Raw genomic sequence first — 21292 nt, forward strand, 5'->3', positions numbered from 1 at the left:
ATAAATATCCAACTTGAATGAACTTAAGCAAAAGGCAAATTTATTATAAGGATACTGGATTGTCTCACCAGAACCCACGATGGGAACGTGGCTGAGCCTCCAGAACACTGATACTCTCAGGTACCTTGCTCACTCTCTCACTGGGATATGCTTTCCTCTGGCCACTGGCTTCATTCTTCTCTCTCCATTGGCCAGTTTTCTCCTAGGGTCTGAAACATGGTGGCCCACAGCTTCTGGGTTTTTTTTTTTTTTCCCTCTGAGACATTTTATTTGCATGTATGTATTACATACATGCTAGAAAAAGAATCCAAGGATTTTCCTTCCTGTGTGTTTTCATCTTGCTTCTTCATGGTCCATGATGCCAGACGAGGTTATCAGTACAATGGAACCAGACTGATGGGATGGGAACAGTTTATTCTGCCATTTTTCTAGATCTTTGAGTTGCACATCAAATCTAGAGTTGAGCACTCCACACTTATTTAGCCTGCCTGTGAGGTTCACAACAATCTTCCCCGCCCTGTGATCATCGATGATTTCAAATTCGCCAATGTAACCATGCTTCATCGTCACAGTTAGAAACCTGACAATGACTTTGGAGCATGGTCTAATAAGAACCTGTCATTTGCCTCTCTTTTTGGCATTGTTGATGCTCTTGAGAGCATCAGCCAGGACATTCATGGGCACCACTATGGCGGCATGGAAAGATGGCGGAAAGAGCGTCTGATTTTTACATATGATAGCTTGTGCTACTGGGGAAAGACTGACTTAACACTCTTCGTTCCTCAGGCCAAAAATCCCAAGGATTTGACCCAACCGGTCAGGTGCCTGCCCCTCAGCTGTAGCTGGGTCGGAGGATGGACTGGGAGATTTAATAACATGGCCATTCTCAGAGGACCATGTGGTTGGAATCAAGGAAGGGGCAGTTCACAAAAGGAGAGACCGAGCTAAGCAAGAGGGGTGGGGGAGAGAGTGAGTTAGGGGGTCAGGCAGAGGATGGCTGGTTGGTAGACAGAATAGCAGTTATCCACAACCCAGAACTTAAAAGGTTAGGTAGCCCCTGCAGAGTCACACACAACCAAAGTCAGGACTCAGTTTAGGCCTTTCTGACTCAAAGCCCTGCATTTAACTAAGATGACAAATTAGAATGAAGTAGTGGAGTGAGTGAATGTATGAATGCACACATACATACGTGCATGCATGCGTACAGTCACGCATACATATGTAAATACCAGTGAAGACCATGCCAAGCCAGGGCTCAGATCCAGGAAGTCACATTCAGAACCTTCAGGCATTGTGCACTTGTGCTCTATGCTTCCAGTTTGCAATCAGAGGATAAAGGTAGCAATGAGAAGGGAACTTGATGAGGAGCGATGTCCATGACTAAAGCCTGTAGCCCAGTGCCCCGAAGCAGGTTGTAACACCACCCGCATCCATCAGTCAAGTCAGTCAGTCAGCATCCCAGCCCTGCTGAGCTGGGTTCTGGGGCAACCTCAGCCTTGGGCACGTTGCACCCATGTCTAGAGCCCCATGATCCAGGAGGAAGTTGACTCAGAGGACGTGGGACCTGACTTGGTGCTGTTTAGTTCCAGAGGTCTCTGCCTGGTCCCACATGTCCCAGAGGAGATGGTTCAGGACTCAGTCTTGATGTTCAAGAAGAGGGCCTTTTTTGGAAAAAAATTGGATCAGAGGACAAGGTAGATGGGGCTCCCCTCTCAGTAACTGAGCCCCTCTGAGTCCCAGAATGGACTCCGAGGATTGCTGTCCAAGGATGGGGAGATGGCTTGGGAGGTTTCAAACCCTCGGGCCAGGAAGGCATCAGATACTCCAGAAAAACATGTTGAATCTTTCAGCTTAGTTGAGCCTGTTGAGCAAACTATTTACAATATGCTCTGACCTAAAAGAATTACTACGCTTTCTAAACTAGCCATCTTGCCCCAGGGAGGGGTTTATGGGAGAGGAACACCTGGCTCGGTGGCATTCGTTGGGTTCAAGGCCTTTGGTAAATCTTGAAGGGTCGTAGCAATTTTACTCTCGTGATCTCTGTTTTTATTTGCGCCTGAATGAAAATATTGCATGGAACCGGAAGAATGGCATGGAGTTTAGTCTGACATTTTGAAACAGATCGCGTTAAGAGTTGGAGAAGTTGGAGTTGGTTCCGGGAGGAAAGTAGGCGCACTGAGAGTTGCTGTTGTTGGTAGTAGGAGTAACAGTAACAGCAAGGAGGGGAAGGAGGAGGAGAAAAAATAGCAAACACTGCTTGCATAAAACTACTGCGTGCCAGGCCCAGAGATGAAATAACTCACCAAAGGTCACACAGCTTGTCTGTGCCCTGCCTCCTACTGCTACCATCCTGCCTGTGCCCCCCACCCTCCATGGACTCCAGTTGACACTTGCTGTAAAGTCTTTAGACACAGCCATCAGTCCCAGCTTCTGGGAGGCTTAGGTGACAGCAGGGAGGCTGTGGGGCTGAAGCAGACCCTCTTCTCTCGGATCACGGCAGGGAAGGAGTAAAGAGGTCAGAAATATTCTCTTGGCAACATGGCACAGTGCAAGAAACACGGGCTTCCAGAGTCAAACAGATCAGGGATGACGTCCTGGACCCTCAACGAGCCTCAGTTTCTCTGCCTCTACTGTGGGCATCACAGTACCCGCCTATTTGGGAGCTAGTGACAACGGAATGCCATCACTCTGTGTGAAGTGCCTGGCACAGGGCCTGACCCAGAATACACACAGTTACTCTAATATTATCGCATCTCTGCTCGTGGTGTTATCTGAAATGACCACAGCTGTTCTCTGGTGCCGAGGGAATCAGCACCTTCCATTCCCGGCCCCAGATTCTACCCCAGCTCGCCACTTCTCCATTCCTTCACTCTCCGGAGCAGGAGAGATGGAGGGAGGAACTGTGGAGAACAGGGACCACACAGGGGGCGATGGGCAGTGGCAGCAGTGGGTCTGCACAACCCCCAGGGAGCCCCGGGCTCTCTCGGAGGGGCAGGGGTCAGCCAGGGATAGCAGATGAGGCCTGAGATGACAACTGACATCTCAGTGCTGCTGGGAGACCCACACAGGTGCCAGGCGAGAGTGGCTGGATGGGTCTCCCTTCGGCGTGTGTGCCCAGAGCCACCGGTCCCCAGCTTAGTACGTGTCAAGGCAGTAAAGGGTCAAGGCAGCACGGATCAAATTTGAATATGGAAATTATTTTCTAACACATTTTTCAAAACGCTAGCTTTCCAAATCTAGACATCACCGAGTGTGCACGTGATTAGGGGAAGGAGCGCAGCAGATGTGCCGTTGTACGTACAGCCATCCACGTGGAACTGAGTCCGCCCAGGGCACTCTATAATCTAGAGGCAGAATTGAGAGAGGCAGTATGTGAGGCAGCCCTTACCTACTGCAGCCTTTCCGTGGAAGAGCACTGGACTGATATCTAGCACTGGAGGCTTTCTGAGGGTATGAAGTATTTGTCCCCCAGTGACACATCAGTCAATAATTTACCGAGAACACACTTGTTTCAAGCCAGTACAGGGACAGAAAGAGGTAAATAATATAGTCTCTGCCCTCGAGTGCTTAAAGACACATTCAGAGACAGAGACAGAGGCAGAGATTTTAATGTAATAGCCCAAGGGAGCAGTTGACCCACAAAATGATTACGGAAGATCAGACAGAGCTTCTTCTCTGGCTGGGGATGGACAAGCACAGCATCATGGTGGTGCTGAGGCCTGAGGAGGGCTACGAAGGATGCAGAGCACTTGAGACACGTGGGAGGGGCTGATGGAGAGAAGACTGTGCAGCCCAGAAAACGAAGCTGCACGTCGACCACACATAGTATAGACAAAGCTCCGTGCAAAAAGTAAGAACAAAGAACACTGTGGGAAGACATAGAAAACAAACTTATGGTTACCAAAGGGGAGAGGGAGGGAAGAAGGGACAAATAAGGGGTATGGGATGAACAGATACAGACTACTCTGCATAAAATAGATAAGCAACAAGGATTTACTGTATAGCACAGGGAATTATATTCAACATCTTGTAATAACCTATAATGGACTATAATCTAAGAAAAACCAACTGAGTTACTTAGCTGTACACTTGAAAATGGACACAATATTGTAAATCAACTATCCTTAAAAATAAATAAATAAAAAATAGTAAAGACCAAAGTATTACATAGATAAAGTCAAATACATCACATCAATTAATATAAATGAGCAAAATTTAGGTATTAAGGCAAAAAGACTTTCAGGTTGGTTTACAAAGCAAAAGCCAACCGCATGCTATACTCTAGAGACACATCTAAAACAAATTTAGTACTTTTATACTTCTTCCCATTCCCTGACTCTTAGTACATGCTATTTTATTTTCCATTGTCAAGGTTTATAACACACACATTTCATTGTATAACCTTAGTTTTTCTAGTGTTTATTCCTAGCTCTACGTTTAAATTAGTATTGTAAATAACACTGCCAAACATTAAAATAAGGAATGCTATGAGAGTGGGATAGATCTTTTTTTTAAAGTAAGGGTGGGAAATCAAGTGTTCTGTATAAAAAGAGACATATTTTACTTTGACAGAAAGAAGTAAAAGTAAAATCTTGTGCATAAAAAAATACCAAAAACAGTCAGAAGACAAATCTTAGAGTAGAAAAATATTTCAAGCACATCTGACAGATAAAGGGTTACTATCATACTATACCAGGAACTCCCTACAAGTAGATAGGAAAGACCGACAACTCAACAGAAAATGGGTGAAGGGTGTGACTAGAGGGTAAAAGAAAGAAATCAAAATGGCTAACAGACGTGCAAGGGTGCTCTGGTTTACCGCGAGTCAAGGAGATGAAAATTAGAGCAATTAGATACCATTTTTTATTCTTCAGATTGGCGAACGTTTAATAGGGGTAACAACCTAGTGCTGGTGAGAATGTGAGTAAGGCGCATTCTTGTGCTTTGCTGATGGGAATTTCAGTCACTCTAAACCTTTGGTAAAGTAGTCTGGCAACATCAAGCACATTTGAAAACACAAATATCCTTTCATTCTACTTTTTTATTATTGGTAATTGATGCTTTGGAAATACCAAGATATGTATTCAATAGTATGCGTTTTTGTTAAATTTGGGGGGAACATCCTAAATGTTTATCAATAGGGATATGACTGAATAAATTAGGATGAATTCATTATTAGGAAGTACTATGCAGCTATTAAAAGGACTCAAGTCTGCCATCTATTGAGTTGGAAGGAAGCCCATGATGTATAATTAAGTGGGAAAAGCACGTTTGCAGAGACATGCATACTATGACCTGGTGTTGGAAAATCACATACATACATACATACCTCACACATACACATCTGACTTTGGAAAAACCCATTCATACATACATACTCACAGATGTATTTTGTATGAATAGAGAATGGATGGTCATACACCAGAATATTTACTTGCTTATGAGGAATGGAGGGGAGGGATGAATGCAGAAAAATAAAGATTGAACAAAATGAAGTGTTATCAGACACTTTACCTTTGACAATCCTCAGAGCTGAGATGTGTAGCTCTGGGGGAGGAGAAATAGGAGTGCCCTGCTCTCCTCAGATTTCTGTCCTATTAGGAGTCTCAGGTCTGCCCCAGGGCATGCCCCACACATGACAGCTGCCTGCTTGACACCACTTTGGGACGGGATGGGGTGCAGATCCGGCCTGCCTGGCAGAGACTGCTGGTCCCTTCGGCTTGCTCAGGGAAATTACATGTAGTTTTCAATTTTGCATTCTAACAGTCAGACGAAGGCGTCAAATAAGCAGCAAGCGTTTAGTGTTAGATCCAGATGTCATCTCCAGCAAGAAACAACAATGCTTTGACTTGGGGAAAATAACCTTTGACGCCTAAAGAGGCTCTACTAAGGGCTTTCATTCCAGCATCTTGAGAGATGACTTTGCCTGCAGATGAGAGAGGCTGACCAGGGAGAGCAATGCCCTCTGCTCTCTGGGCAAGGACTACGGTGGCCTTCACAGAAGCCATGCCCTGCCTGGGCTCCTCTCCTTCTCCCCGAGGACACGCTCACCAAGGGGACAGATTCGGGGGCTTCCAGGAGTGCCGCCCCTGTGTGTCCCAGCGTGCTGTTGGGTGCCAGCTTCACTGCCGGCGGTGGAGGAAATCTGTTAGCAGAAAGAAGACTTTGACGTCTCCCATCACCACAGATTGGTTCTAGAATTTTCCTAAGGGAAAGCTTATGGAGTAACACGCTGTAGGTTTGTGAGGTAGACTTCCTTCTGAGGAGAAATCCCCAGCTGAACAGGTGTTCAGCTTGTACTGAGAGAAGCAACCAGAAACCCTCAAAATGACTCCATGTTTTCCTGAGAAAACTAATCAGAGATTTTTTTTTTTCTTGAGAAAGATGATTTCAGGTCTCAAGAGATCTTCTGAAATCTTAGTGTGGCAGGGAACTGCATTTTTTACAGACAGATGTTGTTGTTAAATGTGCTTCTGGAGATGTTTGTTTAGCGCTTTCCTCTGAGGAATTCAGAGTGCTTTACAGACATTTTCTTCATTATTTCTTAAGGTTTTTTCCTTCCTCCTGAACATATTTTACTCTCGACTATAAATTTTTCATTCAGTTTTTCTCACTGAATTTTTTCTGAAATATTTCCTGTTAACCTCATTTCCTCCTACTCTGCATATCCAATATGATATACTAACGCCAGTTCAGACACCTTAGAAAAGAATTGAAGATTTTTCCTTTCAGAATCTCAGGCTTCTCTTTCTCTATTTACTTTTACAAACTTTCCCATTTTTAATATTTTCACCATACATTTTCCCCCTTAAAAGAAGAATTGCTTGAAACATACCTTGTTCTTCCACATAAATAGCCCCTATTTTATTTAATTTTAGTTGTTTACTTATTTCTAACCGTCTTGCTTCACAAGAAGTTGAAGTAATTAATTTGTGGTAACTAAACACATTCTTTAACATAAGCACTGTGTAGTGGCATTGCAAATCTTGATATTCATAGCAGAGTTGTGTTGGGTTTTTTTCAAACCTGTTTCTCCTTTCAGTCCTGAAGGAATTTGTTAACTTTCTTTCTTACTGTAATCATCCTTGAAGATGGATGATTTGACTTGGGGAAAATAACCTTTGACGCCTAAAGAGGCTCTACTAAGGGCTTTCCTCAAAAAAATTCCTCAAAAAAAAAAGAATCAAGACTTTAAGACAAGCTAATCTTTTGTAGAATCAGATCAGATACTTCCGTCCCTTTAGGAAATAACCACTAAGAACACCTTTTTACTGGGCTCTCATCAGATAGAAATGTAGTAGGGAGCCGTGTCCTAAAGATCATGAAATTATGTAGAAGACACCTTAGCAACCACTGCCTATTTTACAGATGTGGAAACTGAGGCTCAGAGAATTATAGATATTTGTCTGCAGTCACAGAAATACTTAGAGACATATTCAGAATTTAGTTTAGGAAGGACTTCCCTGGCGGTCCAGGGGTTAAGATTCTGTGGTCCCAATGCAGGGGGCGTGGGTTCGATCCCTGGTCGGGGAACTAAGATCCCACATGCCTTGGGGTGAGGCAAAAAAAAAACAAACAACTTACTATCCCACATATATTAAAAGGATAAAAAACGAATCAAAAATAAGAATTTCGTTTAGGAGACAAGACATCTAAAAAGTCACGAAATAAGTAAAGAGCATGAAATAATGAATGATTTGGTTATTCTGGGCAGTGGTGATCTGGTAAGTGGTTAACTGCTGGGGGCAGGGCTGGGCAGGGGCAGCCCTGATTTCATGGTGCCCACGACCAGTTTCAAACTACCAACCTGAAGCCGTCGAACAAGGAGTTGGGAACAGATTTATACAATCTAGCTGGCTGTCAAGAGTAACAGAGATCTTCTGGCTGGAGGGGGCAGGTCTCTAAGGAAGAGAACTAAGCTAGACCGGTTCTCCCCACACGTGAAGGACCATCCTTGGTCTTTCCATGCAGCAGCTGCAGGACTCTGCAACTTTGCTCTTGCCTCAGCAGATAAACCACTCTTCACCTACTGAGCCATCACTTCCATTTCAAGGCCCAGCTTAAAAAAGGGTCCCAGTCAAGCTTTTCCCTGACCCTTTCAGAAATAGTCACTTCTACTCTGAATCCGAGTAATTCTTTAGACCTTTTTTTTTCTTTAATCTCTTTATTTATTTATTTATTTATTTATTTATTATTTTTAACTGTGTTGGGTCTTTTTTGCTGCACGCAGGCTTTCTCTAGTTGCGGCGAGCAGGGGCTTCTCATTGTGGTGGCTTCTCTTGTTGCGGAGCACAGGCTCTAGGTGCGGGACTTCAGTAGTTGCGGCATGTGGTCTCAGTAGTTGTGGCTCACGGGCTTAGTTGCTCCGTGGCATGTGGGATCTTCCCGGACCAGGGATCGAACCCGTGTCCCCTGCATTGGCAGGCGGATTCTTAACCACTGCACCACCAGGGAAGCCCTCTTTAGACCTTTTATTAGGGTAATTACCAAAGCCTGACTTGATATGGCTGTCAATAGACAGTGTCTTTCCCCAGGGGACTGTCCTTGGAGGACAGGGACCGTGTCTTACTCCTTCATTATTATCCGAAAAGCAATGCAGGATGGTGGGTGGGAGCCCAAGCTCTGGAGCCAGACTGATCAGCTTCAGATCCAGACACTGTGCTCACTTACCTTGAGACCACGAGCAAGTCATCAGACCCCTCTGTTCACACCTGCAAAATGAGACATTAAATAACAGCCTCACTCTGACGATACGTGAGATTCCTGGTTGTGTTTGGTGCTTAGCACATACTAAGCCCTTAGTAAATGTTGCCTGGTATTGTTTTCTCTAGCACACAGCCCAGCGCCTGGCACAGAACTGATGTGCAGTTGATGTTGGTTGCATTACGTCGAAGCGAAGCAAGGATGTGATCCAGCTATCTTGACAGGAAGTTAAGAAAGAGTGCTGGAGGAGACCTCATGAACAGATTATTGCTGGGGAAATGAGGATGAGATAGTAAATAAAAATCAGTTGATCATAGGGTTATAGGATCAGAACCAAGCTTTCCAGCTGTGGTATGATGAACACAGAGCAGGGTGGGATCATCCATACCCTCCCCTCCCTCAGTGAGCTAGACTCCGTAAGTTTGTAAATACACCATTTGTCATTGCAATAGCTTGTGTAGGCTGCTGTTCCTTGAAATATCTCCTTTTCAGTATTGTGCAGTTGCTTTTAAAAAATCTAAATGCTACACATTAAGTATAAATACTGTTGAATTTTATTCCGTTCAGTCCATTATTCCAGTGAATTCATATGGCTTCCAACCTTGATTCTGCATTGCAGTATATCTTCTATCCTTTCTAGTTTGTGTTATCTGCAGTTTGGTGAGCATGACTTCTGTTTTGTTTTCTGAAACACTACACAGGCCACTTCTAAAAACAGAGTCCCCGACATGTCACTAGAGACCTTTTTCTGTGTTGGCATTAATTCGTTAAACTGTCTTTTTTTTTTTTTTTTTTTGGATATGGATTTTAGACTCCTTTCAAATCTATCAAGTATACAAGGATCTATATTATATTCCCTCTTGTTCACAAGTTTCATGAAAAAACTTCGCCAACATGCTATGTCTGCAGCATTTTTGTTTCACAGATATAGTGAGACTATCAGAAAAGAAAATACAGCCAGCTTGTTGAAACCTGTTCCTGATTAACCTATGTTGACTTCCAAAACTGACAGCTTCCTTTTCCAACTTTAATAAAGGATGCATGTTTCAAAATAGTGAAGTTAACTGTATCAAGGTAGATTAGGCTCAATGCACAAATCTTGACCATCTAGGTGAGAAGTTTGGACACAATCTGAGGGTGGTGGGAAGTTGTTGAAATTTTTGAATAGAAATTATATGATGAAATGATGTTTTAAGAAGAGCCATCTGGCAGCAGTGTCCACAGTGGACTCTAGGGGAAACCTTATGTGAAGTTTGAATTTGCCTGCAGTAATCCCAAGATGGGCTGCTGGACCACTGGGCTAAGCTAGTAGCAGTAAAGATGGAAGAGCATACATTTGGATTAAAGAAAAAAACTCAGAGAGACTACTGGGGGAACATGATAGCAGTGAAAAAATAAAAATAGGTACCTTAGGGCTTCCCAGTCCTTTTCACATAATGGAACATGCAGAAAATATCAGTTTGGCCACTGGGGTAACTAGGGCCGCATGGAGATGGACATGACCCAATGTCATGGGCTCCCACGGCTGGGTCTTCCCTTCCCCAATCCCCACCACCCCCAAATCACAGGCAGAAGACATTAAGATCTCCACATGGCTGGGGAGCTATTTGGACATTTTTGTTTTAGAAATGAGTAGTCTTAGTAATGTGAAGAAAAATAGACTTGTACCAAAATCAGAACCAACAGTACGGAAGAGACTATACATGTAAAGGGAAGCAAATGTTTGCTTCAATGCATAATTCCGAACACAGAAGTGACATATGGCTACACACTTGGAAGAAAACTAGCATCAGGGTTAATGCCAAACGAAAGAGCCCAGGCCACCGAGCCACTGCCTGTGTTACAGTGATGCACGGGAACAAAGGCGGTGGCTGTACAGGCCTAATTTGGGCATGAAAGTAGGCAACACCTACCAAACAGGTTGGGGGGAGGTATAAACCACACCAAGGGAGGCACTAGGTAGAAACTTAGGTGTAGACAAAAGCAGTAGCAAAGGAGTGAATTTTGGTTTTGTATTAATACGGAAATCTAAGCCATTTGCTTGAAAATTTATGACATACTGCCCATTTGTTGCTCCTTGTTGGTTTTCGTAGTTCATAAATTAAGTCGTTTCGTAGTCCTGGTGCCTCACCTGTGCTACTAATTTGTTTCGCTGCATAGAGGAAAGAAAATGCAGGAACTCGCCATCTCCAATTCCTGGTGATAACTGAAGATGTTTGGTTATAGAAAGTTAAAAGGCGTTCCCTCTTTCTTCAATAAACTCAATGACAGGGTGAGAGCAAGAACCTACCAACAAGGCATGCAGATTCTATTATAAAAACAGGAACGAATGGCTCTTTTAAAAAAGAATGGAACCCACACATTTCTCCCGATGATTGGCAGCAGGGCCACCACGTGCATGATGCCAGGGGCACCCGCCTTTCACACTGGAGTACGTGAAGTGGAGGCACACAGCCCATGTGGCCATGTGTGGCAGCTCACAGAGAGACCACTCTGATCCCCACCCCCGGGGCGCGCACCCAGCCCAGCAGGTGCGTATCCACGCTGACCCGTGACGTTCATCACCCCCTCGACCACACTCCCTTCCCCAGCCCAGCTGTGCTCTATTCTTTCATCCTGACTCACCATTTTATTCCAATTCACATGCACCCAGTTCTCCACGTGGCTTCCCACTAGACCTCTGGCACGAGCCAAAGCACATCCTCTGGCTCATTTGCTCCAGTCGCTCTGTTGACCTTTCCAAAGCTATTTGCTGCTCTCACCGTCCTGCTCCTTGTTACGGTTAAGGAGAAAACACCAATAGGCACTCAAGGGAGGAAGCTCTGGCCTCCTCCCAGCACTGGGACAGGCTTCAGTTTTAGCTCTTACCACACGGTGCTGTAAACATTTGCTTACATTTCTGACTCCTTCACTCAGTGTGAACTTGACAAAGGGCAGAAAGATGCTTTATTAAGCCACGAGGTTTAGCAGAGTGCCGGGCACATGTTTGGTAAGTGGGTGAGTAGATGAAGAGCCTACCTTTCTTAGATTTGGACACAGTAGTCTCGTCCTGAGCATGTGGTCTAAGGAGGATTCGTCTCTATTGTGGACAATGCCTGCATCTTTGGACTTCGTTTAACAGCTTCCCAGGTGATGCCAGGAGAAGCGGCTCTGTCTCCACCAGTGGTTTCTGAGTCCTTGTTTATCCCTGTGCAGGTGGGGAAGTGGAAAGACAAGTCCCTGCAGATGAAGTACTACGTGTGGCCCCGAATGTGTCCTGAGACGGAAGAGCAGGAGGATGACCATCTGAGCATCGTAACCCTGGAGGAGGCCCCGTTTGTCATTGTGGAAAGCGTGGACCCTCTGAGTGGAACTTGCATGAGGAACACGGTGCCCTGCCAAAAGCGCATCATCTCTGAGTACGTGGCCTGGGAAAGTCAGATTTGCCCCAGCTGTCAGCACCTGGCTGGGATCCGAGGCACAGAATGAATTGGGCACCATGTCTGAATTTCGTTACTGTTGAGCAGTGGAGTTTCTGGCAGCCCTGTGGTCTGGCATCTGGTTCTGTCCGGATCATGACCCGGGAGAATTACTGCTAACTATGTTATCGTTTCTGGGGCCTTGCGTGGTCTCAGTGACCAGGACCTCAAGTTCGTGGAGATTTAAGTTTACATTGGTGTTGAAAGATGTTATCTGAGGCCAGCATGTCTTTAGAAACATTTTTGGAAATAGATAAAATTAATCTATGCTGATAGAAGTCAGGATAATGGTTCTTTTTGGTGAGGGTGGGAAGGGCCTGGAAGGGAGAACAAAAGGCCTCTAAGGTGCTGGTAACTCATCTGTATCTGAATTTGAGTTCTGGTTAAATGGGTGGGTTCAGTGTTTGAAAATTCATCCAGCTGAACCCTTAGGATATGTGCAGTTTCCTGATATATATTATACTTCAAAGGAGCATTTAAAATTATGAGAAAACATGGTCCAATATGATGAGGTAATGAGATTATAGCAGTTCTGTGGTCTGATTTATGTCCTCACCCAGGCCTGACATAAATTGTGCTGAGCTGTGAAGGAGGGCCTGCTTTGTGGTTGGCAAGGGTAATATTTTGCCTCTTGTATAAAAGCCTTGTTTTTGTTTTTTGTTTCTTTACCTGGTTAGAAATAAAACAGATGAGGAGCCAGGTTACATCAAAAAATGCTGCAAGGGGTTCTGTATTGACATCCTTAAGAAAATTTCTAAATCTGTGAAGTTCACCTATGATCTTTATCTGGTTACCAATGGCAAGCATGGGAAGAAAATCAATGGAACCTGGAATGGTATGATTGGAGAGGTAAGTGTCAGGAATTAAGGGCCATTTCCGTGTTTCATTTATTTTGTTTCATTTAAATATTTTTAAAATGCTCATTTTATAAATTTTAGAAAATATAAAATAGTACAGCTGACTCTTGAACAACAAACATGGGTTTGAACTATGTGGTCTATTTATGAGCAGATTTTTCTCAATAAGTATATGGTCGGCCCTCCTTACCTGTGGGTTTTGCATCTGTGGATTCAGCCAACCGCGGATCCTGTACTGTGTCTACAATCTTCAGTTGGTGGAATCCGCGGATAAGAAGGGCTGACTTTGGGACTTAAGCGTCCTCAGGTGTTGGTATCCACGGCGGGTCCAGGAACCAATCCCCCGCGGATACCGAGGGAAGGCTATAAATGAAATGTACTGTTCCCACTATACAAAGGAAAGCACTTTAGGGCCCCAAATATTTTCTGCATGGTGGCCCCTTGCCTTCCTGGATGCCCTAACTGGAGCCTTGCGTCTTTCTCCCCAGGTGGTCATGAAGAGGGCCTACATGGCAGTGGGGTCGCTGACCATCAACGAGGAGCGATCGGAGGTGGTCGACTTCTCCGTGCCCTTCATAGAGACTGGCATCAGTGTCATGGTGTCACGCAGCAATGGGACCGTCTCACCTTCTGCCTTCTTAGGTGAGTGATGGGCTTGCAGGCGTGAAGGATGTGGACACAGGCACAGGTAGAGGGAATGAGGAACAGGTGCAGGAGCTCGTGGCCAGGCTCTCTCAGCCAGGAGCTGATTTTTCAGGAGCTTCCCTCAGCCAGGGATTTCATTTTGGAGACCTCAGAATTGATCATTCTCCAACATGAAAACTGAAGAATACCCTCAGAAATAGGAAGGCATGGTACCCGGTAAGAAAACAGTACAGGACCGGTAACCATGGGTCCTACTTGAGTCTCACTCCTGCATTTGACCTTGAACAAACTTGCTTCATCCTGGGACCCAGTCTCCTCATCCATAGAAGAAGGCATTTCGACTAGCTGATCTCTGAAGCTGCTTCCTGCCTTAATAATGTCTAATTCTGGATATCCTTCAAATACCTGTTTGTTTCAAATTAGCTCCAAGAGTGGAGCTCAGTGCTACCAAAAAAAAAAGGTTTTCTGTTTTCACGTGAATTTTTGGAGGCTTTGCCAGATAAAGCTGCTCTGAGTCTCCCGCCCACCGACCCCATCCTTCCCCATAGAACCTGTACCTCACTCTCCAGCATTACTTATGTGTCAGAGCCTTCCATATGATATAAGACTGGGTGAGATGAGGCCAAGATTTCAATTAGATGAGGTCTTTTGTGAGCTCATACCCCATATTTTTGGCAGGGGCTGTGAGAGCAAGGGATTGGAAAATAAAATGTCACCTTGAAAACAGACCACTGGGCTAGGAGATAGGAAGCTGGTTTGGTCATAAACAAGCTGAAAGCCCTTGGAACAGTCACAGTCTCTCTAAAGGATACCAGCACTTTTTTTTATTGAACACTTGCTATGTGAAGGCCCAGGCATCGTTGTACAAACTTTGATTATATTACTTCATTGACACTACTCTAATACCCAGTTTATGGCTTAGGAAACTGAATCCTAGGTTATGCAATTTTCCAGCCGTCTCTCAGCTAGTAAGGAGCAGATCCAGGATTAAAGCCCAGATGTGGCAGCCCTTGCAGCCTGTGTTTTAGTACACATGGGGGCATTTCAGAGCTCGACTCCTAAAATCAGGAAACAGTGCAGTGGGCCGAGACTAAGATGTGATATAAAATGGAAAAGCACAGACTTTTGCCTTCAGAGGCCCTCTGTTCATAACCTGGCTCTGCCACCTTCTGAGCATGAACTTACAAAGGGCTGGGACCTCTTAAGTCTTAGTTTACTGCTCTGTAAAATAGATATAATAATCCATAATGAAAGGGCCATTAAAGGATAGTAGAAACTATGTGGTGAAAGTACTCTCTAAATTATATAGACCAACACAAATATTTTTTGTATTTTGTGTATCGAAAGTTGCTCTGGGCTTAATGGGGGGAAAGAAAGCATAGAGACAGTGCTTTTACTCAGTTATTTCCTAATCTTGGACAAACTGGGATCAGAGTAGGATTGCAATCAATCAGACCCAACGAGGAGAGGGTCTCTATTCCACCGTACAGAGGCTTTGAGTTGTACCTTCCACCCTCGCATCTCTGGCTGCCACCGAAAGGTTTTGCATTTCACAGTCGGTGTGTGCCTTATCAAGGTCCCTTTTAAATTAATTAAGTGACCAGGCTTTTATAATTCCCTTGGGAGTTCAAAAGTAAAGTAGGTTTCAAAATAAGGAAATATTTTCGAATTTTCAGCCCATTTCCCTCCCTTTTCAATTTCATCTTTATAAATGATTTGGAAGATGGAGGAAACAGCATGTTAATTCACTTAGTTCTGAATTTACAGTGTGATGTGACAGCTAAAAAGGCCAGAACTATTTTGAGGCACAATTGAGGAAGCATTGTATTATGGGACCGAAGAGTGATTGTCCCTTTTTACAGGCCTCCAGAGAGAGGGCTCCTGGAATTCAGTATTCAATTTCTGGACACCTCTGAGCCAGAGAGATTTAGATCAACTGGAAGAGAGTCAGCAAAAATGATTTTAAAAAGTTAAAGAAAGCATATGTAGACCATTCTTACTCTCTAGCCTGTTCTTGTCCCATCAACCTTGCCACCTGGAAATAGGGACTAGATTGAGGTTGTTTTGTTCATTATCATGTCCCCTTGTCGTTTGCTAAATTCCCAGTGTTGTAGACACTGATATTTAATGTGGATGGATTTTTTTTTTAACATTGACGTATTCTCCTACACTCATGATGTCTAATAAAATATACCACGTCAAACCAGGTTGAAAAAGCAAATCTAGGCTGGAAAGTTTAAGAGAAGTGAAGCAAGGGGGCAAGGGAGTTATTCACTGTGCCTAATTATTACTGAACCAATTCAAGCCACAAAGAGTAACCAAGTTTGTTGAGAATGAACTTGGCCTCAAGGCTCGGAAGCATTGGTGAAAACTTTTCCAGGTCCAGCTGTGGGGTGTGGCATATAGATAGGAGCGTAAACCAAGAGCCAGTCCAACACGACTCACTTATCCATGTCTAGTACTTCTTCTAGTTCCACTGTTTTCCAAAAGACCCAGATATCGGTCCAGTCATGGCAGAAACTATCTGTACAGTCTCAAAAAGGACGGGCAAGAGGCCGCCCTTCTCATATGTTTGAAAGAAAACAAGCTTGGACACACCCATCAGGGGGATGGAGACGCTCAGACACAGCCTCTTACTCCTTCCTCCCTAAGCCAAGCCATGGCTTTCTGAAGGGACGCACACACCTGTGGCTTGTTTCCCCGAAGCTGGGAGTCGCGCGAGTGAATGAACGTGCGAATTAATCAGGACCTGTTTGTTCTCTGCGATAACGCTGAGCCTGAGCGCTGACGTTTTGCTTCCCCAGAGCCATTCAGCGCCGACGTGTGGGTTATGATGTTCGTGATGCTCCTCATCGTCTCAGCCGTGGCCGTCTTTGTCTTCGAGTACTTTAGCCCTGTGGGTTACAACAGGTGCCTCGCCGATGGCAGGGGTAAGGCCAGCTGTAACCGCTGCATTTCTGCCTTTCTCTCGTTCTCAGCTCAGAATCTCTGTGCCCCCCATCTACTGCCTGCCTCCACCCTAACCCTCAGTCTTCAAGGTCACCACCTTGGTGACTCGTTAGAAAGACCCCAATTAAGGGGTTCTAATCAGTGCTGTGGGTTTTCATTTTACCTTGGTGTTCAGAAAATATTAATTTCTAAATGTACGGTGACAATTGGGATTACCATTGTTCTTTAACTTGAGAAGTAAGTAGAAGACTAATTCATATGAAAGTAATATACCTTAAAAATAGTGACTGACCCCCTCGTAACGTTCTACTCATCTGCTCATTTGGAAAGAGTAGAGCTTTATCCTGACTTTTAAAGTTTATTGCGGAATTTATGAAAGATTTGCAAACGCATTAGATAAAACTAAAAATAATCACTCGTAAGTTTATCAGCAAGAAATAATATCTGTTAATATATTGGTATATATACTTCTAGTCTTTTAAGTTTTATGCACATGTAGCCATTCCATTAAGTAGCCCAAACTTAGTAGAGCATGAATGTGAAAACTTTTATCTTTCTTCTATTATTACCTATCTTCTAGACTGTGTGACTGAACTCCTTAACAAAAACTTGTGTAGATTCCAAAACTTTCTGATCATTTCCCATTATTAAAGCAAATAAACAACAAGAAGCAAACACACACACACACACACAAAGACCCCAATTTAGGTGTTAGTTTGTATGTCCCCTCCCTGCCTCAAGCCTGACCCCAAGCCCAGTTCCACCCCTAAGCAAGTGAGATCAAAGCTGGCAGCAGAAACGAGTAACATAAATATGTCAGAGGAAACTCTTTTGATAACCTTAGGCTATGAGCAGTCTGTCCGATCAGATGCGCTAACAAGGCAGGTTAGACACATGTATCAAGAGTAAGAAAAAACAGGTTACCCCAGGGTACATGCAGGGTAGTTGTGGCTGAAACAGCTCTCCACAGCCAAAGGATAACCTCTGAGGTACAAGATCCCCAAAGCATGTGTCCCCGGCTCACATCTCTCTGCCAGGAGGTAGAGGAGTTGGGTATTTGAAATAAAATGGCTGGGAGATAACAATTCTCACCCACAGCTACTCTTGGGGGTGGTCCATCTTCCTGGCTAGGAAGGTCCAGAGATGTGAGGGCTACCCATGTGTTTGAGGCATTTATGAGACTTCACAAAAAGTTTACTAGATTTCTGAAGGGGGCCAAGGGGTCCTTATAGATATCTCTTCTAAAACTTCCTGAGAACACCAGGATTAGGAAATATTATGCCTTCTCTGAGTCTTCTCCCGTCCACCATGTGAGCTTTATCCTGGAATTATGCCTCAAAGAGGAAAGATTCTTAACCCCAGCTACACATAAGAATTACCTATAGGGCACTTAAAAGACAAAGATGCATAGACCTCATATTCTAATATTCTGATTCACTAAGTCCAGAGCGGGACTTGAACCATTGTATGTTTCAAAATAGTGGTTCTCTACCTTGGTTGAATGTTAGAATAACCACCCCACCCCACCCCAATTTAATAAGAATCTCTGGGGATGGTGTGTCAGTATTTTGTCAAAGCTCCCCTTGTGCTTCTGTTGAATTCACAGTCCAAGCTATGAACCACCCCTGCACTGAAGTATTTCCAGGTGCAGACCTACCTTCTCATTAGGGGTGTGCCTTCTGGGGTGGACACTTGGATGCCTCCACAATACGGAATAGTCAGGGGCTCCCTGCCTGTGCCAAAGGGTCATCCAAAAGCCATGACTACTCCCCATCTCAATGGGCATTAGTAACAAGTGAAACATCCGAGAAGCACAAGAGTACAGACATATGTTGACAATGTCAAGAACCAAAGCTAGTGTTCACCCTCCCCGACCCTGCAAAGAAAATCAAAGAGGCAAAAATTCAGACACAAAAATCAGAGCAAGGGCTTACGATTACTCACTTTACCGAAGGATGCCTGACTTTGCCAAAGAATTCAACGTGGGGCCGCTTTAACTATCAAGTCTCCTTGGGGCATTTTACAATGCACAAAACTTTGATTTATAAACAATTTTTTAGTTATGCATCTGTTCCATGAAATAAGGTCCCCTCGCGCAGATGTGTGTGCACAGTTAGATCTTAGGCTCGACACGTGTAGTCACTGATGATTTAGGTGACTGAGCAGATGCTCTCAGGATCACAGATAGCATCGAAACACCTGTGCTAATGTGCGGTAAAACTGTGCAGGCAGGTGTTCGTTTCTGCAGCGGAGGGGCTGCATGCAGAGCCAGACAGCAGGCAAGATTTCACCATCGCCAAGCAGAGAAAGCAGAGAGGTCACAATAAATATGTGGGCAGAAGCCCTGCGTGATCTGTGTGAAGGTTGGGTGGAGGACAAAGACAGCCTACCTTTCCGCCCTCAGATACATGTGGCCAAGCCAGGGATCTCTGGCAGACTCTCTGGGCCACCTGGTATTCTTTTACACGGAAGGCAGGCACTACTGGAGGGGACCAGATGGGAGGTGTTGGCCCTGGAGTGAGGTCAAGGCTGCCTTCAAAACATTGAGTGCTAAGAGCTGGGAGCCACAGAAGAATCAGGATCAACTGCATTCAAAGCGGCATCCGTGACTAAAATTGGAGGAGATCTATGACTAGTGCGAGAAAAAGACCCCACAAGGTTCTTGCTGACCTTCTTTGAAATTGAAATGCTTTCTCGGGAGATACAAATATAAATTTTGGGAACGTGGTAATGAGGATGCAAGTGTGACCATAGTGGGATGGTTGCCTTCGTTACTCAGTCTTTATGGGCTCTTAAGGGTCTTACATCCATCAGGGCAGGAAGCTGGCTCCTGCGGTGCCCTGGCTGAGTCATGATTGTTGGTTGGAGTAAGAACCCGCACACACCCCAGGCCTTTGGTTTTTCTCTTCCACCTTCCTGTGGGTCCCAGGAGAAGAGAGACACAAGCTCTCAACTGAAAAAGCTACCTAAGGGTAGCTTTAGGGCTGGGGCTTCGCTGGCGGGTTTCCTGCTCTGAGCAGGAACTTACCGGCTCTATGTACTTGTAGGTTTAAATAGAACCAGTGACTCTGTCTTAACCTTCTGTCCTTGTCTTTTTGTCCTGCCAGAGCCGGGTGGCCCATCTTTCACCATCGGCAAAGCTATTTGGTTACTGTGGGGTCTGGTGTTTAACAACTCCGTCCCCGTGCAGAACCCAAAGGGGACCACCTCCAAGATCATGGTGTCGGTGTGGGCCTTCTTTGCTGTCATCTTCCTGGCCAGCTACACTGCCAACTTAGCTGCCTTCATGATCCAAGAGGAGTATGTGGACCAGGTTTCCGGCCTGAGTGACAAAAAGGTAGGAGCACCATTTGAAACCTCCCGTCCTTCCCCCAGTCCCATTCTGAGCCACACTCAGAGCTCTCACGGACCGGTTAATTTCCTAAATCTTTAGAATCGACCGTTCTTCCTTATGGCTCCTGAAATTGGGACACGGGAGCAGAATTCAGTTTCCCCACCGAAATAATATTACTTCACGTTCGCCTTCTCATTTGTGAAAGGTTGTCACCAGCACACCCTGGGCTGCAAATGAGGGGCTTGGTGTGTTAGCGGTTTTCTGAGTACAGGGTTCCTCTTGTCTGGGATGCTCAGGTGGCCTATCAGTAGCACAGGGCTGTGCGTTTGGGCTGTTATTAGAGGACCGCCCCGCGCACCCACGCTGAGGGTGCCGGCCCATCACGGCCTTCATTTTCCTCCCAGGGCTGTTCGCCTGCATGCTCCCCCTTTGTTCCTCTGCACACTCGTGGGTTCCCAGGGTTGAGAAAAAGGATTATTCTCATTGTGTCCTGAAGAAAAGTAGCTGCTATTTAACTGGATCAGGGGGTGCCGATGAATGGGTTGTCCCCGTAGCAGCCGCAGGCCTCCCTGCTGGCCTATGCCGTGAGGAGAGGAAGGGAAGTAGGTGTCTGCTGGTTGCCATGTTTTCTGGGTGAGGATGTGTAAAACCCAGGCTCAGTACATGTGACTCTCTAGGTCTGCTGGAAGCAACACAGGTTCCGTGGGAGCTCTGGTCCAACCCCAGTACTAGAGGCTACCTTCCTGGAGTACCCAGGAGAGCCCCTGGATACCCCAAATCACTCCGGAGACTTTCACTTACAATGTCTCCTCTTCTCCGTTTCCTTAAAATTTAGAAAATGTGATTTCCCACCCCTTCCCCCAGGATGAAACTATGTGATATAGACAGATGTGTGTTTAGACCACACAGGTCATATGTAGATAATGCTTTATCACATGGGTCAGCTTTTCCCAAGACAAAACCTTAAACACTTAGCAAATGGTTTGAGAAGAACGAAAAGGAGGAGATATTCTCTTTGGGGACTCAAGTTATGATTTCTCCATCTACTCATCACTACTCACCAAGGACGTTCAAAAGCATAAGGAAGATAAATAGCTTCTTAAGGGAATGAAAAAAAATATATATATATATACACACACGCATACATGGATCACTCACGATGTTTACCTCTTTAGGTTAGCTCTTTCTCTGGTTTGTCTTCCTTTTCACTTTATTTTTCTTCCTTACTTTTAAAAACATTCCCTCTCTTCTATTTCCTTCTCCCTTATTTTTAAGCTTTTTTTTTTCTTCTTTTCTTCTAACTCATGATTTATTATTCATTTCTTCAGATATTCATCCATCTATTA

The 21292-nt window shown here is 44.8% G+C and overlaps 1 protein-coding gene and 1 pseudogene across 1 annotated transcript in view; one reads left to right on the forward strand and one right to left on the reverse strand.

Moving 5' to 3' along the window:
• Positions 1-21292, forward strand: part of GRIN2B (glutamate ionotropic receptor NMDA type subunit 2B) — a 293640-nt gene that overhangs the window by 232435 nt on the left and 39913 nt on the right. Inside the window, exons 4-8 of the mRNA XM_061206434.1 lie at positions 11899-12101; positions 12839-13010; positions 13507-13660; positions 16468-16593; positions 19720-19949. Of these exons, the coding sequence (XP_061062417.1) occupies positions 11899-12101; positions 12839-13010; positions 13507-13660; positions 16468-16593; positions 19720-19949 (885 nt within the window). The remainder of the gene's footprint in view (positions 1-11898; positions 12102-12838; positions 13011-13506; positions 13661-16467; positions 16594-19719; positions 19950-21292) is intronic.
• Positions 295-690, reverse strand: LOC133100792 (small ribosomal subunit protein uS8-like; annotated as a pseudogene).

This window comes from Eubalaena glacialis, chromosome 11, assembly GCF_028564815.1.
Source record: "Eubalaena glacialis isolate mEubGla1 chromosome 11, mEubGla1.1.hap2.+ XY, whole genome shotgun sequence".
In the NCBI taxonomy this organism is placed as follows: domain Eukaryota; kingdom Metazoa; phylum Chordata; class Mammalia; order Artiodactyla; family Balaenidae; genus Eubalaena; species Eubalaena glacialis.